Source organism: Copadichromis virginalis, linkage group LG5 (genome assembly GCF_057382275.1).
Source record: "Copadichromis virginalis isolate Kocher_CV1m ecotype Utaka linkage group LG5, C_Virginalis_male_GT1.1, whole genome shotgun sequence".
Lineage (NCBI taxonomy): Eukaryota > Metazoa > Chordata > Actinopteri > Cichliformes > Cichlidae > Copadichromis > Copadichromis virginalis.
The window spans coordinates 25,309,311-25,323,335 of record NC_140622.1 but is presented as its reverse complement, the minus strand read 5'-3'; the positions used below and the strand labels follow the sequence as shown (position 1 = coordinate 25,323,335).

Sequence of the window (14,025 nt, the reverse complement as noted above, 5' to 3'; positions counted from 1 at the left end):
ACTGTATGCAGCTCCTTGTTTGACCAACATGCAAATATTGTTACCGTTAATGTTCAGTAATAAGTTGGCCTGAAAGCTGCTGTTCAAACTTTAAGCCTAAAACTTGTTTAATGAGAATGGAAGAGCCAAATATGAACAAACATGATGCAAACGGAGAGCTTAAATCAACTCTGGGCTGAATGAATTTTAAAATGACTAATATCTGACTTCTCTCTGCTATCATCTTCCACTCATTCATTCATCTTGAAGTGCTTGGGACAGAGAAATAAAGAAAGACAGTTGCTGTACTCCCATAACTCGTCTAATGCAGTGAGACTGATCACATTGGCTGGCTTTAAAAAACAAAACAAACAAACAAAAACATAAAAAATAAAATAAAATAAAAAAAATCACGACACTTTCCGTGATCTCCCTCTTGTTTTCTATTCTGGTTTGTTTAACATCAAGCCTGGTTACACATTTAAAACCCTGTGTTTGTTTGTTTTTTGTAAACCTATCTTTAACCACTGATTCAGCCACAGCGGGACAACTTTCTCCGAAAAGTGACCAACAAACACCATGACATCACTCACAGCGACGGCTTGTGTTTCATTTTAAAAAAAGAAAAGGAGAAGAAGAAAATAACAATTTAAAAAGAAAAAATAAAGAGAGAAACTCATCCAAGAGGCAGCTGAGGCCAAGGTCAACACGAGAAGAATTACAAGCTGAACACGCCGCTCAAATCACATAACGGTTACGGAGCAGGAGGCTGGAGGAGGGGAGGAGGGAGGGGGGAGGGGGCTCGGACTTTGGAAGGCCGCTCGCTAGGGACGGGGAGAGGGCTGGCTGAGGAACACGTGGTTCAGACGTGAATGTGTTCAACTTGCTTCTACACAAGTTTGTAAGCAATCACTTTAAAATGTCCGACTAAATATGATTGTCTTCAAAGTAACATTTTCTAGTTATGTTTTGCTTTTATTTTTTTGTTTTTGTTTTAAACTGTCAGGACTCTGAAGTCTGAATTCTGCGTCTCTCCACCAAAGCTTCTCAAATGTTCTTCTGCAGTCCACCCACATTGGCCTCCTCCACCTGCGGCCTTTTCAGCTCAGCCTGGCTTCCATCTCCTCCCTTCGCTCCTGTGTATTTGCGAGAAGCAGTTTTAGCAGCTAGACAATGGAGTCCCAATCAAAATCATCCTGGATATCGTCAGCTTGCATGCGATGCATCTGGAAGTTTCTGGCAGGTATCATGTGCTGCTGGTTCATCTGTGCATGGTGTCCTGGAGAGCAAGAGCAGAGGAAGTGTTCGTTTGTGCTTAAAAAACAAAAAAGAAACAAACAAAACCCAAAACATTCAAACTGAGGTAAGAAAACTGTTATGAAGAATAATTTCATCCATGCTTCTGCTGTGGCTATATGTCACCTGTCATAGTGGGTCCTGCACTGCTCATAGGGGGCATGTGGGGATATGCTGGAGGAACCATCATGGACATACTTTGTCTGGAGTCCATGTACAGGTTTCCTGCTGAGAAAAATGGAAACTTTAATTAAAAGATCTTTTAAACCAGATGGAAAACACCTTTGCTGACAAATAACCTTTGTTTTATCTTCTTATCTGTTCAGGCCACTAAAATTAGTCATATAAAATAAGGAGAGAATGAACACTGAGTGGACACAGGCACCAAAATGTGCATGTTTGCCACTCAGGACCTATTATTTTGAAAATCCTCAGTAGCCACTTTCAAAATGTTCCAGTTTGGCCACCATTTCCGTTTTAGGAAACAGTCATTTTACCACAAAATTTAAATTGTGGGTAAATTTCAGGAACTTTGACAATAAATAATTAAAATTTACAACTTAAAACTTTATCAGAGCTTCTTTGTTTCAAGTAAAACTACATTTTAAACTACACAGCATTGTGCAGGTAGGTTGAGGAATTACTGTTTTACTCCTCTGATAGCACTATGAGGAACACAAATCAAGCTTACACACATGTTCAATAAAGAAGATCTGTATTCACTCATCTGCCTGATTTTCCTGAGTGTTTCCTACTCTATTCTTTAGGTCATTTCCTCCTTCCCAATACTCCAATCATTTTCTTTTCTGCGCTCTGAACCAATCAGTTGGTTCAAAATTCATTCAGTTTTTTTTATAGAGTTCCTAAAGACACTTTATATTGTAAGGTAAAGTCCATACAATAAAAGACCAAAAGCCCAAACAATTGAAGGACCCCCTTTGAGCAAGCACTTGACGATATTGGGAAGAAAGAACTCCCATTTAACAGGAAGAAACAGGGAAAGACAGCCATCTGCTGCCATCGACCAGTTAAATCTCAGTGTTCGTCTGTCATTCTTCCTTTCAGACTCTTTCATGATACCCGCCTCAGCCTGGTCATTCAAAGCCCCATCCAAGCCTCCCATCCCAGTTTCTATCCATGCTGGGACTCAGTTCTGCTCATCGGAGTCTAATCGCCAAATAGCTTATTAATCAAAATGTATATATCTCAATAAATCATCAATTCTTCCAGACAATCTCTCCTTATTCAACTAAGTCTAGACATTTAGGATTGATACAGTGACAATTTATTCCATGCATGAAGACTTCTTCACCCCTGGCTAACCTCGCTCATCCTGGCACAGTGTCTTTTTTTAACAGGCTAACACGGGGAAACATAACCATTTATCATTAGACCAGCAGCCACTTTAAAATCACCAATTAAACTGACAAGCGTGTCCTCTGACAGGTACAAACACAGAACCTTCTTACTGTGAGACATCTGATGCACCACTGTGCAGCCAAGCTGCTTGCTATTATTATTATTATTGCTATTATTATCATCGTTATTATTATAACTCATGCAACTAAATGTAACTACACTATAAAGTTCATAAGGTTGGGTAGTGTTCGCACTCTCCTAGTTTAGTGCCAGTGTTGGTACTTTTATCCATTTGTGAATTATTTCCTCTCTAAGGTCAAGTTATATTTATTATTGGTGTAGAAACCAGTGCTTCATAGCTAACAAATCTATATTTGTCCTTAAAGACAGGCAAACTGTTTGTGAGATTGACTTGGAAGGAGGAAAAATCTTCCAGATAAACAATTGTTAATGTGCAACGGCAAAAAGACTTCCTCATGAAAGCTGATGTTTAAGCAATTAAGCATTCATATACTGTATAATGAAATACAAACTAAACTAATCAAGGAAAAGGGTCAAAATATAATTGGATGAATCTTTCATTACACAGATTACTGGATTTCCAAACAAAGGAAACATACAGATTACTCTTTTTGAGTCGATAGTCATTTCAGACCCACAAACATGCACATTTACACGACAACAATGATCTCTGATTAGGGCTGAAAGGTTAAGAATCAGCTGTTTAACCTGCGTTGAGGTGCTGGCTGGGTTTGTTGGTGTGCATGGAGCCATGGCACACGGGAGGCTGCACTTCCCCCTGTGGCTGGATCACACCAGTGCGGGCAAAAAACTGGTTGATGGATGAGCAGAGGTCTGCGATTTGGGTGGGTTCCAGAGACCAGTTGTTCAACTCTGCTTGTCTCATGCTCTCTCTCAGTCCTTGGGAAGATAAAACATACATTTTAGCACACGAGAAGCAGGTGGTGCTGGACTTAACTGACTTAAAATAAAATTTTGTGACAATGAAATGTGTGAAACCGCTCCAGTTGACTTTCCACAGAATATAAATTTTAGTAAATGACAAACTAATTTACAAACAAGTAGCAAAAACTTTGCTGCAATATATATTCATTATGTCAGTAACCTTCAGTGGGTGATATTTAAAAACATCCTACCTTGCAATCCTAGACTGTAATTGGATAAACTGACCTGCTGAGCTTGGTGTTTTGGTAATTAAACTTGAAGGCAGTGTTATTTAATTGAAGAGCTCAGTTTAATTAAACTGGTAATCAACTCCACAGAGTCAACATTTGAGCACTCAATCAAAAGCTGGGGCATTACTGTACTGTCAGCTTCTAGCTTTAAATCTTCTGACTGCATACATGTTAGACAGGAGGTAAATCTGACAGCAAAAGGTTTTTATAAATTCTTCACTTATCAAATTTAATAACTGCAAATGGATTGAGATCTACTTGTAGTGACCAAACCGCACCTTGGTAAGGTGAAAGGTCGACATCAGCCCAGTTATAGCTGCTAGCAATACGACAGCTTTCTTTCAGTGCATCCAGATTTGGGTACCAGTCAGACAGTAAACCTGCAACACACACAGCATACTATGTGTAACATTACAAGGTAAGAGATTAAAGTCATGTGATTTTGGTTCCAATGCCAAGTTCACGCCAGGGACAAATACAGTTTCAGTCATAATTGTAGAAGCACTTGCTCTGGCAGAACGTGTCTGCCTCCCCTTCTGGTTCAAATGGAGTTTCCCCCTCACCGAGTAGGGCCAGTTGCAACCCATTTAATATGGACCCATGTGGTATGAGGACTGAAATCTCTGTCTGTACATGACACATTTTAGTGCTCATCTGTTGTAGTTTTATCCAGCTAAGAGGAATTTAAACCTCAAATGTGAGGTAACAGTTACAACTGTACATTTTGGGGACTGAGCCGTTTTCACACATGAACTCTGGACAGTATCGGAAGAACGAGATTTGAGCAGCTGTCTGAGTACACATAAGGAGAGTCTCATTGTTTGGTTTAGGACAGGGTGTGGCCTGGGTAAAGGCTACAGTGAGGGAGCACACATGATGACCCTCTTGCTCAGGATTTTCAGGATAACTACTCCCTCCGGGCTCACAGCGATATTGTAATAAAGAGATAGCAGGTTAAAGACTATTTAATGTCTGGGGTGTAGGTTAAGCTCACAGGGTTGAGCATGTGATCAGTTTGCTAAAAGGTTAATGCAGAAGCCCAGGTTTGCATCTGCCCCGTAGCCATTTTTTACCTTTCTCCCAGTTTTCCTGTTTTCTCTCCACTACGCTCCAAAAATACATACAAAAAAGATCATTTAATGTCTGATCAGACTGCATTGGACATTTGCAGTCTTAAAAGGAGCTCTGTTGGGTAATGTCGAAAAAAGGTTGAAGGGTGCATTGTGTGAAAACAGCTTTTGTCTGGCGATGGCAAGCCATTATTTCCTGACAACAACAATAATGTCTACACATAAAGGTCAGGTCATTTTAGTCACATTTATGGTTTTGCTGGCAGTCTTTTTCTGAAAAATGAATAAGAAGTCAATGCCAAATATAAAACCCCCTTTTTTGGGGTGTTAAACAGTTCAGTGCTGTGGTGTGGCCACTAGGAGGTGCCAGGTGACTGGACAGGCTGCAGAAATCAGCGGCTTCAGCACTGCTTTGTTCTCAACAGCACAGATAATAAATCAGGAGATGATTTTAGTCTTCAGCATCTAAAACAATTTCTCAGTGCTTTATTACACACACACAAAAAAAAGAGAACCGATAAGAAATCCAATTCAGCTGTGAGCACGGTGTCTTTGCTTTACATGTGGTTTGCGTGATGGACAGGATGAAGAGTGAACAACACGAGGCGACGCTGGGTCCACAGACAAGTGACAGACAGAGGGCCTTACCTGTGTTGCAGGCCATTTGTTGCTGGGTAGGATGGGGCTGGTGGGAGAGGCTCTGGTGCTGCTGTCCATGTTGAGAAGGGTGCTGGCTGTGCTGTGTGTGTTGAGAGGGGTGTGGCGTGTGTTGCTGCGGGTGCTGGCTGTGGGACTGGTGCTGCGATGGATGCTGCCCGTGCTGGGAGTGCGCAGCATGCTGGGGATGCTGGGAGTGCTGTTGGTGCTGTGGGTGCTGACTGTGTTGGCTGTGCTGAGCGTGTTGGCTGTGTTGGTTGTGAGGGCCCCCGTGCTGCGAGAGGTGCTGCGCATGGGGCGAGCCGTGGCCAGGGTGGGCTTGGGCAGGATGGGACAGGGGAACCTGACCACTGTTGGTGGAGTGGCTGTTAGGGTGGCTGTTAGACTGGTTGTTTGAGAGGCTGTTCTGAGAGCTAATGGTGCCACTGGGGGAGTGCTGATAGGAGCAGGAGGTGTGGGTCTGCTGGGAGGAATCTGCCGGTATGCCCATCAGACCTGAAAAATAAAACATCAATAAAGTAAAGAATTATTAACACAATTTTTAATTGTATTTACAATAAAACAAAGACAATCAGTGCAGGAACAAGGAAAATTATGAAAAATTATTCAACAACTAACTCAATATAATTTGACTTTTTACTTAGGTACTTGTTTCAGCTTCTCACTTTTGAGGATGTGTTGCTTTTATATGTTTCTCATCACCACGTTTAGATTTTGCACCATTTTCTATTACAGCAAAAAGCAATTTGTAGACATTACCCTGGCCCCTGGGAATCACTAAATCTAAAAATAATGGAAAATTAATTTATAATGAAACTATATTTAGCCGTAGCTCCAGCTGCTACTAATTTTCCAAACAAATGCACTCGCATGGTTGCAGGATCGAATGCATTTAAGGCACTTAAGCAGAAACACAAATAAGAGTCAGGAGCCAACACATGTTTAAACATCTACTTCAGGTCATCAGTCTTAGCATCTGACAGACAGGGGCCTCCTGTATTTAAGTAGTGAGACAGGCCAGCTGCCATTTTATCGTGTCAGGGAATGACTCAGCACCAGTTTTGATTCTAAGGTTCGCTGTCTCGAGTTGCCGTCGACACTCTTCTCCAGCTACGCCGTCTTTGACAGATTCATCGTGCTGCTGCGCAGACATGACTGGAGCATGAACATCTGCACACCCAACTGCAATCATCTGAGTGCCGGGGAGTGGTCGTAAGAGGCACTGTCCTTCACAGCTTTGGCACAGTAAACCTATTTCACTGGAGTGCTTTTAGAGCCGACTCCAGCCCTGCACCTCCACAATCGGCACGTAACACTCACTGCAGGGGTGACAAAGGTGCATCTCTTATCGGCACAGAAAGCCCATTGTCCAACGAGGGAAATACAGAAAGCAATTAACGCGGCACCAGAATAATAATGCGAGCTCATTACCTATTATCAAAGCCAGTGAATTAGCTCACTGTCTACAGCGGCAGAGTGTGAAATCCTCTAGCTCGATTATTTACGCTTTTTAATTGCTAGAGCTTGTCTGACTAAGAGATTTCACTTTTATGCACATAAAAAAAGGTTACAACTTTCAACTAATGAAACATAGATGATAGATTAAAGGAGAGGAACTCTTTGAAAACATTAGCATGAAATGCATTTGATTTGTGAAAGTAGGTTATACACAGAAAGCTCAGTCGACTTTGCTCATAACTCGCTTGTCAAGTGCTCCATGTTTATCAGTCAATCAGATTACAAGCAAAACTGCTTTTTGTTCTGCAGGGACTCACAGCCCTTTGGAAAGCTGTGCTCTATCCAACACCGTGTATTATATGATACAAATTCCCCATCATTATGACAAATGAACCTCAAATCCAACAGATTTACTGAGGCCTTAAGCTGCCTGCAACCTCTTCCACTCATCTGATGAAACATACCCTACGTGAAAAACTTGACATGTGACAAGATGCAGACAGCATTTGTCTAACGTGAAGAAACGTGTGGAGAATTAAGCCTGCGTCGGTTAATGAAATACACAGACTCTCAGACTCTGCTTTTGTATATTAAATGAGGTGGTTTTTACATTTTCTCTGGCAGAAGATCGTGAAAATACTCAGTATAGATTTCCACTATAGGCTCGTCAGCCTGTTTGAAAACCTGCTCAATTCTTTGTAAACCTCATTAGTGCCTAAAGACTCTCTATAGCCCCAGCTGTTAAGAACAAACCCGCATTAGGAAAATCGTTCTGAGAATCATCCTGTTCCTTGATGATTGAAGCTTAGGCCCTCTATTAGGTTTCCACTTGATGCTCCCGTGAGCCCACTTACCTTGTTGGCTGAAGGACTGCTCAAAAACAGACTTGTAAAGGCTGCGGAAGGAGGCACTGAGATCTTCAAATTCTGAGAACAAGAGCTGCTTGTCCCTGTCTGGCATGTTATACTGGGACTGGGGAGGCTGCTGGAGGCTCATAGACTGGGACACAGGCTCTGGGTGACTGGTCACCTGGACAAATGAAGAGAGTAACGACAGCAAAGAGTTACAAAAGTGACCAACACTTTGTTTGATGTTTCACTGGTTAAGGTATAAGCTACAGGGATTACTGTAGAGGAGCACCTGTACTTTTCAAAGATACCCACACCATGCTCACCTTATCAAGGAACCGCATCAAATATAAAGCAGTTCTCAAACACATGCATGGTTTAATTGTTCTGAGGAGTGACGGCTACAATGTCTATTTCCGCCTGAAAGGGTGTCAGTCATGTTACATATAAAGAACAATTACGCGAAGCACAACAATCTAGGTCAGTGCTTACCGCCTTGGCTCACACAACATTAAGAGAGCAACTCGAATGGACACAAAGCCAATACTCAGGTGGCTAAGCAAAATGTATTTAAAACAAAATCAATAGCAATACCTTGTACAAATAAGCAGCCATTTTATCCATGTATTTGTGTGGGCAGTCAATGTTATGCACTGCCCCTGGGTGTGAGACGGCAAGCAGCGTCCCCTCCAGCTAAGAATTTATCTATGAGATTCACCACAGCAAGTGCAGCAACACAAAACCATGGTTATTTCACAAAGTAGGACCTGACCTGTTACCACTGTGAGCTAGCACTACAAGAGAGTTCACGTCCAATTTTTGATCATAACATCTTCCTCTTCCAATATGTGGGCACGCTGCTGAAGCGCATGGCTCACAGACTGGCAAGGCTAAGAGTGAAGAGGTGATAATAAAGCCGGAGTGTTTACTGCGAGCTGCTGCTTTGGCTGTGTGTGAGAGTGAGAGAGAGACAGAGAAGAGAGAGCGAGCACATCCATCAGGCTGAGCCGATCGATGCCCAGCGCCTGGAGCACGGAGCGCTCTAGGATGCAGGAGGACCACACCAAAGAGGGGGCATCTCTGGTGGGAGGACATCAGAGGAAGCACTTCTCTTTGTCTGGGTTCCAGGAGTGTGCACATTTTTCTCTGTTTCCCTTAACCCCCTTCCTGATGTTGTACTCCAGCTCATGTCCACCCTGAACCTCGGTCTATTACCGTCTACGGCTGGCTCCTCTGAAGAAAGACTCCAGGGACTTTCTGAGCAGATAAAATATGGGATACAGTACACTTTCTAAGCCTGGCAGTGTTTCATTTTCATTCATTTAGCGACTGTGGCTCTCCTACGGCTTGGAAAAATATGAACACAATGACAATTTATCATTTGGCTGTAAGTGCTTAGTGCTCAAAAAACAACAATTACACCAAATTTATATAAATATCCTGTTACAAATATTCAGTAAGAGCCAGAAACAAACAAAAAAAAAAATCCCACTGTTCTACACTATTGACTCTTTGCAGAACAGCAGGAACAACCTGCCCTGGCACCTTTATTGTTTTTTCTTTGTTCCCATGAACGATGCAGATTAATTGCTGCAAATAAACCTGAGGTCTTTATGGCACCGCTTAGGTCAACCTCAATAAGACGCGGCCCACGTCAAATCTGTATCAAGCCTGACTGGCTCAGGGAGAGGGTAGCAACCCATTCTTTTGTTGCAGGTGTTTGGTGATCAGAAGAAAAATGCATTTCCTGAGACTGTACAGTGCAGGGAATAAAACTGCTGCTGTATTTTTCCAAAGCTCTTTTTTTTTTTTTAAATACACTGCTGCAGGTGAGGGTGTTTCCTCTTGTTTTATGGCTGTTTGAATCAACCAACCCAGGTCTCATTAACTTTTGATGTTTCATGTTTTTTGTTGGGGGTTTTTAGGAGGGGAGGTAGAGCTTGTCTATCTTTAGTGCCTTTCTAAATTAGTCAATGTGAAAGTTAAACTTTGCAATCAAGAGAACATTTAAGATTATGTTTAGAGTGCTGAATCCATAAAAATGACAATTCACTCAACAACATTCATCCTAGTTCTTACCGGTGTATAGCTGTGCACACTGCCCACGCTGTTGAGATTGACGGAGGCCAGACTCTGATCAGACAGGCTGTTGTTAAGGCTGCTTCTTGGACTATCACTCCCTTCCTGGTCTGTGTTGTACAACGCCACCTGAAACGCATACACATGTGCATTAGCCTTGATGTCTTAAAAAAAAAAAAAAAGAAAAAAAACCCAACCACACAAATAAATGCACTCGTACATCAGCATTCCTGGAAGAAAATTGGTGTTACAGGTAATGTTGGTGTGCAGTTTAATGATATTAGCAGTGGGACTGTGAAGCCAGGAGATGTGTGTGTGCTGCATGCAACAGCATGTCATAATTGCAGAATAGTTTTTCGCTTTACTGCGTGTGTGTGTGTGTGTGTGTGTGTGTGTGTGAGTGAGAGAGAAGAGAAGAGAGAGAGAGAGAGAGAGAGAGATAGGGTGCTGCTCAACACCCTCCGCAGTCACTAAGGGGTTCCATCTGAATGTGTTAAGGGGTCTGGAGACAGCTGAGACATTCCCATCACTAAAGGTCATGCTACTGGCGATGTCAGCCACATCTGCTCACCAAGCGCAAATCCGTTTGGGACAGCTAACAAAGGATTTCAGTGCAGCCGAGACACTGACCTTTCAATGTAGGAGCGAAACTAGCCGAGGCACTTCAGGACGACAATCTTAATTATTGTCTAACAAGGTTTAGTCCTCCCGCCATTCCCCAAATAAAGTGTGCCGTCAGACAATTAAGACAGTAGTAAGAAGAATAATCCAGATAATGAATATAATGACACCCACAGAGACCATCCCATGTGCTGAGTTTTGTTTGGTGAGAAAAGAATGGCAGTAACGCGCTGGTGGTGTTGCAGTGGAAGAAGGCATGGCATTCTCAGATTTGTGTGTGCCTGTCCATGTGTGAGTGCAGCATGGTGGCTTCTGCTCATCACTGCTGCTCAACAGAGTGGGCTCTGTGCTGAGCACAATGAAACAGCAGTTGTAGTAGCCTTCAGGCAGGCAGATTGGCCCGGCTTGTCCAGCACCCTGCCTCTCAGTAGCAGCAGTAATGGACTGAAGCCTCTTGTCTTTCTGTTGAGCCACAGCGTGGCACCACAGCGGCCCCAAGGAGGTGAGGAAATTCAGGCAGCCCTGACCAGTCTTCTCTTCTCTGACTGATTGGCCGGCTGACTAATATGTTGGTGCGAATCCAGAGCACAGAGCAAGAGCTTCAGATCATATTAAGCCTTTAATATGGAGCTTGGCTTCTGCACTGATAGAATGAGATAGAAATAGTGCAATTTAAAAAAAACCAACACAACTGAACAGCGCAAATGCTGAATCCAGAGAACACTGTTTGAGGAAGAGGGGTGATGCAGAGGAAGAGGACAACAGGGGGGTGGTAAAAGAAGCTCATTAGGCAACTCTAGCCTTCTTCCACTCAGTGTGGGCCTGGCTCCAGCGTTCATTAGCGCAAAAGGGAACTCAATGAGCAGCTAAGACTGAAGGCTTAAGCACGTCTACAAACTCAGCCCTACAATGCTAATCAAAAACAGCGTGCCACAGATATATAAATGTTATGTGTAATGAAGTCATAAAACAAGCTTTTAGCCTTAAGTCTCTCACCACAATCTATTTTTACACCATTCAACCATAAAGTGTGATGATTTCAAAAACCTCAGTGCTCTGTGGTTTACCCAGAACCCCCATCCCCACCCAACACCAAGTCCTGAGTGAAGATGCCTACTCAAACACGCACTGTCGCAGGCTAACACCCAGTCGCGTCTCACCCACATACATAGAAGCATGTAACATATAATAGACATACATTGCTACAGCAACGGACGTGCACAAAGGTAGAACAACACACATAAACACACAGAGGCCGAGGCAAGCGTGTTCATACAGGCAGGAGCAGCTCCACAGTAAAAACTGTGTACAGCTAGCAGGCAAGCGAGTCAGAGTTCTATTCTTAGCAGTGAATTAAGTAAAAAGCCAGAGGTGTCTTTTACATGGGGACCTAATCTGGTGCATGAGACATGGATTATGAAATCAAAGCCCAGGTGTCTCCAACAATGCCAGCCAATGTTCGGCACAATCCCCGCATGCATGATCGCACAGACACAAGGTGACAGCGGAAGAGACACAAAAAGGGTATGAGATGCATGAAGGAGATGAGAGGAGAAGAACAACTATTCATTAGCAAGCATATTTCCAACAATCTGTCCTTGCCCCCTCTCGATCATCCACACATTAGTGCCAAAGTTTTGTAACTTTAATGCCAGTGTTTAGGATAATCTCAGAACACAATCTTTGGTGGGGGGCAAAGAAAAGTCTGAGTCTGCGTGAGAAAGACACCAAAGTGAGAGGAGAGGGAGTACAATCGTGTGAGGAATGCTAGACAGAAGATTCTTGCTGGTTCAGTAGTCGTCCTGCCAGCTTCTCCCATTGGTCTATGCGAGAAGGCGGGAATATGAGGGAGAGAGACTAGAATAGAAAGAGAGAGAGAGGAGGAAAAAAAAACAGAGAGGGAATTCCTGTGGCTTGGCATGCAGCACCGAAAGAGGCGTGGCCTGTTGTGTGTTTACAGTGTAAGACAGTGAGAAACAAGCTCTCTCTGAGGACATCAGACCTCAGATCTGTTGCTATTCCACTTTGTCTTCTGCTCGCTTTACTGCCATAACACTTTTTGTCACAATCAAATGAACAAAAGAAGACAAAACTGGCTTGAAATTGCTCAGCTGATGGGGTTTTTTGGGTGTCATTTTTATGCATGTCGGTTATTACTCGTCTAAGTTATTTAGCTGGAGGTATTCAATGGCAGGGATCCAGACTTAACTGTCAGCTCTTAACATTAGGGCCTTATTATGCAGCGGCTGGTGGTGGAGATCGGTGGAAAGTGCTTGTCTGTAGTACTCAAACAGGAAAAGGGTCATCTGTCTCCACACTTTGGCCAATGAATCTATCTGCTACAGAAACAGCCCCTAGGTAGTTGTCACCGACATGCTCCTCAAAACAAGCAGAAACGCTTTGTAACATAAATGTGCATGCATAAAAATTACAACACACGCAGAAATATGCTCAGACTCTTGCCTTTAACTTGAAACGCAAGAGCCTCTGTCATACAAGCACTAACTCATCTTTTCTGTGAACACCCCTGTTCACGTTAAACCATACTTTTTTGTAATGCTTGCAGGAAATAAGCGACTCTTGTAGGCTTTTTAAAAGTACTCCTGAGAGCTGCCCCCACTGGGCTCAGAGGATGAGAGCTTAAGGTTAAAAAGCCTATTTAAATTTCAGAGTGAGCAGCACACTCAGAGCTAACAGCTAGCAGTCCCTGTAGCTTTGCGCTATGATGTACAAGTGTTTCCATGTTTTCACGGATGCTTAAAAAAAAAAAAAAAAAAAAAAAAAAGAAAAGAAAAGAAAAGAAAAAGAAAAGAAAAAGAAAAGCCACGGAGAGCAGACAGAGCCAGCAGCCGGGGTGGTCACCTGTAGAGTGGTCACTCGGTGAGAAAACAACTTTTCGGGCGTCAACCTGCACTACAGGTGTGAATACAGAAACCCCAAATAGCATGTGGAGTATTCTGTTTCCAAATGTGCACAAGACTGTGTGCAAGTCTATCAGGTTGCAAAGGCAAGCACCAGTGTGAACATCATATTTCCGCACTAAAGATAACAAGAGCCTGCTGCCTGTTGTTGTAGAGGAAAAAGGTACAGCAGGGCACATAGTTGTGTATTTTGGTGTGGGTTGTGATGAAGAGAAGCTTTAGGCACATGAGCATATGCTCGTGTGAAAGTGTGTGTGTGCGCGCCTGCATCTCCCCTTCACAAAAGTGCTCCTGTCTCTGTGGGGAATAGTGCTGTAGGTGGTTGGAGAAGTGGGTGGGGTCAGGGTGCAGCCGTGTAGCCAGGTGTGTGTTGGAGCTGGAGGCTGGATTGCTGGCTGTAGTACCTTGTTAGTCACAGTGTTGATTGCCAGCGTTGGAGAGGCACTTCCAGAGATCATACACTCCATCCCCAAAGACTCTGACTCTAGGCTGTACGGCGTGGAAGCCTGTGGGGGTTGGGGGCAGGGAGTGGAGGCAGAAC

The 14,025-nt window shown here is 43.3% G+C and overlaps 1 protein-coding gene across 4 annotated transcripts in view; it reads right to left on the bottom strand.

The window, feature by feature from the left end:
• Positions 1-288: 288 nt before the first annotated feature.
• foxj3 (forkhead box J3) overlaps positions 289-14,025 on the bottom strand; it is a 95,575-nt gene continuing 81,838 nt past the window's right edge. For 2 of the 4 annotated variants that reach the window (XM_085456974.1, XM_085456973.1), the window contains 8 exons: positions 13,889-13,990; positions 9,943-10,071; positions 7,870-8,044; positions 5,549-6,052; positions 4,109-4,210; positions 3,364-3,555; positions 1,402-1,503; positions 289-1,258 (listed from right to left, as the gene is read on the bottom strand). In XM_085456974.1, coding sequence (XP_085313100.1) covers positions 1,146-1,258; positions 1,402-1,503; positions 3,364-3,555; positions 4,109-4,210; positions 5,549-6,052; positions 7,870-8,044; positions 9,943-10,071; positions 13,889-13,990 — 1,419 coding nt within the window. In that variant the 3' untranslated portion in view covers positions 289-1,145. The remainder of the gene's footprint in view (positions 1,259-1,401; positions 1,504-3,363; positions 3,556-4,108; positions 4,211-5,548; positions 6,053-7,869; positions 8,045-9,942; positions 10,072-13,888; positions 13,991-14,025) is intronic. The other 2 variants (XM_085456975.1, XM_085456976.1) reach the window with 2 other exon arrangements.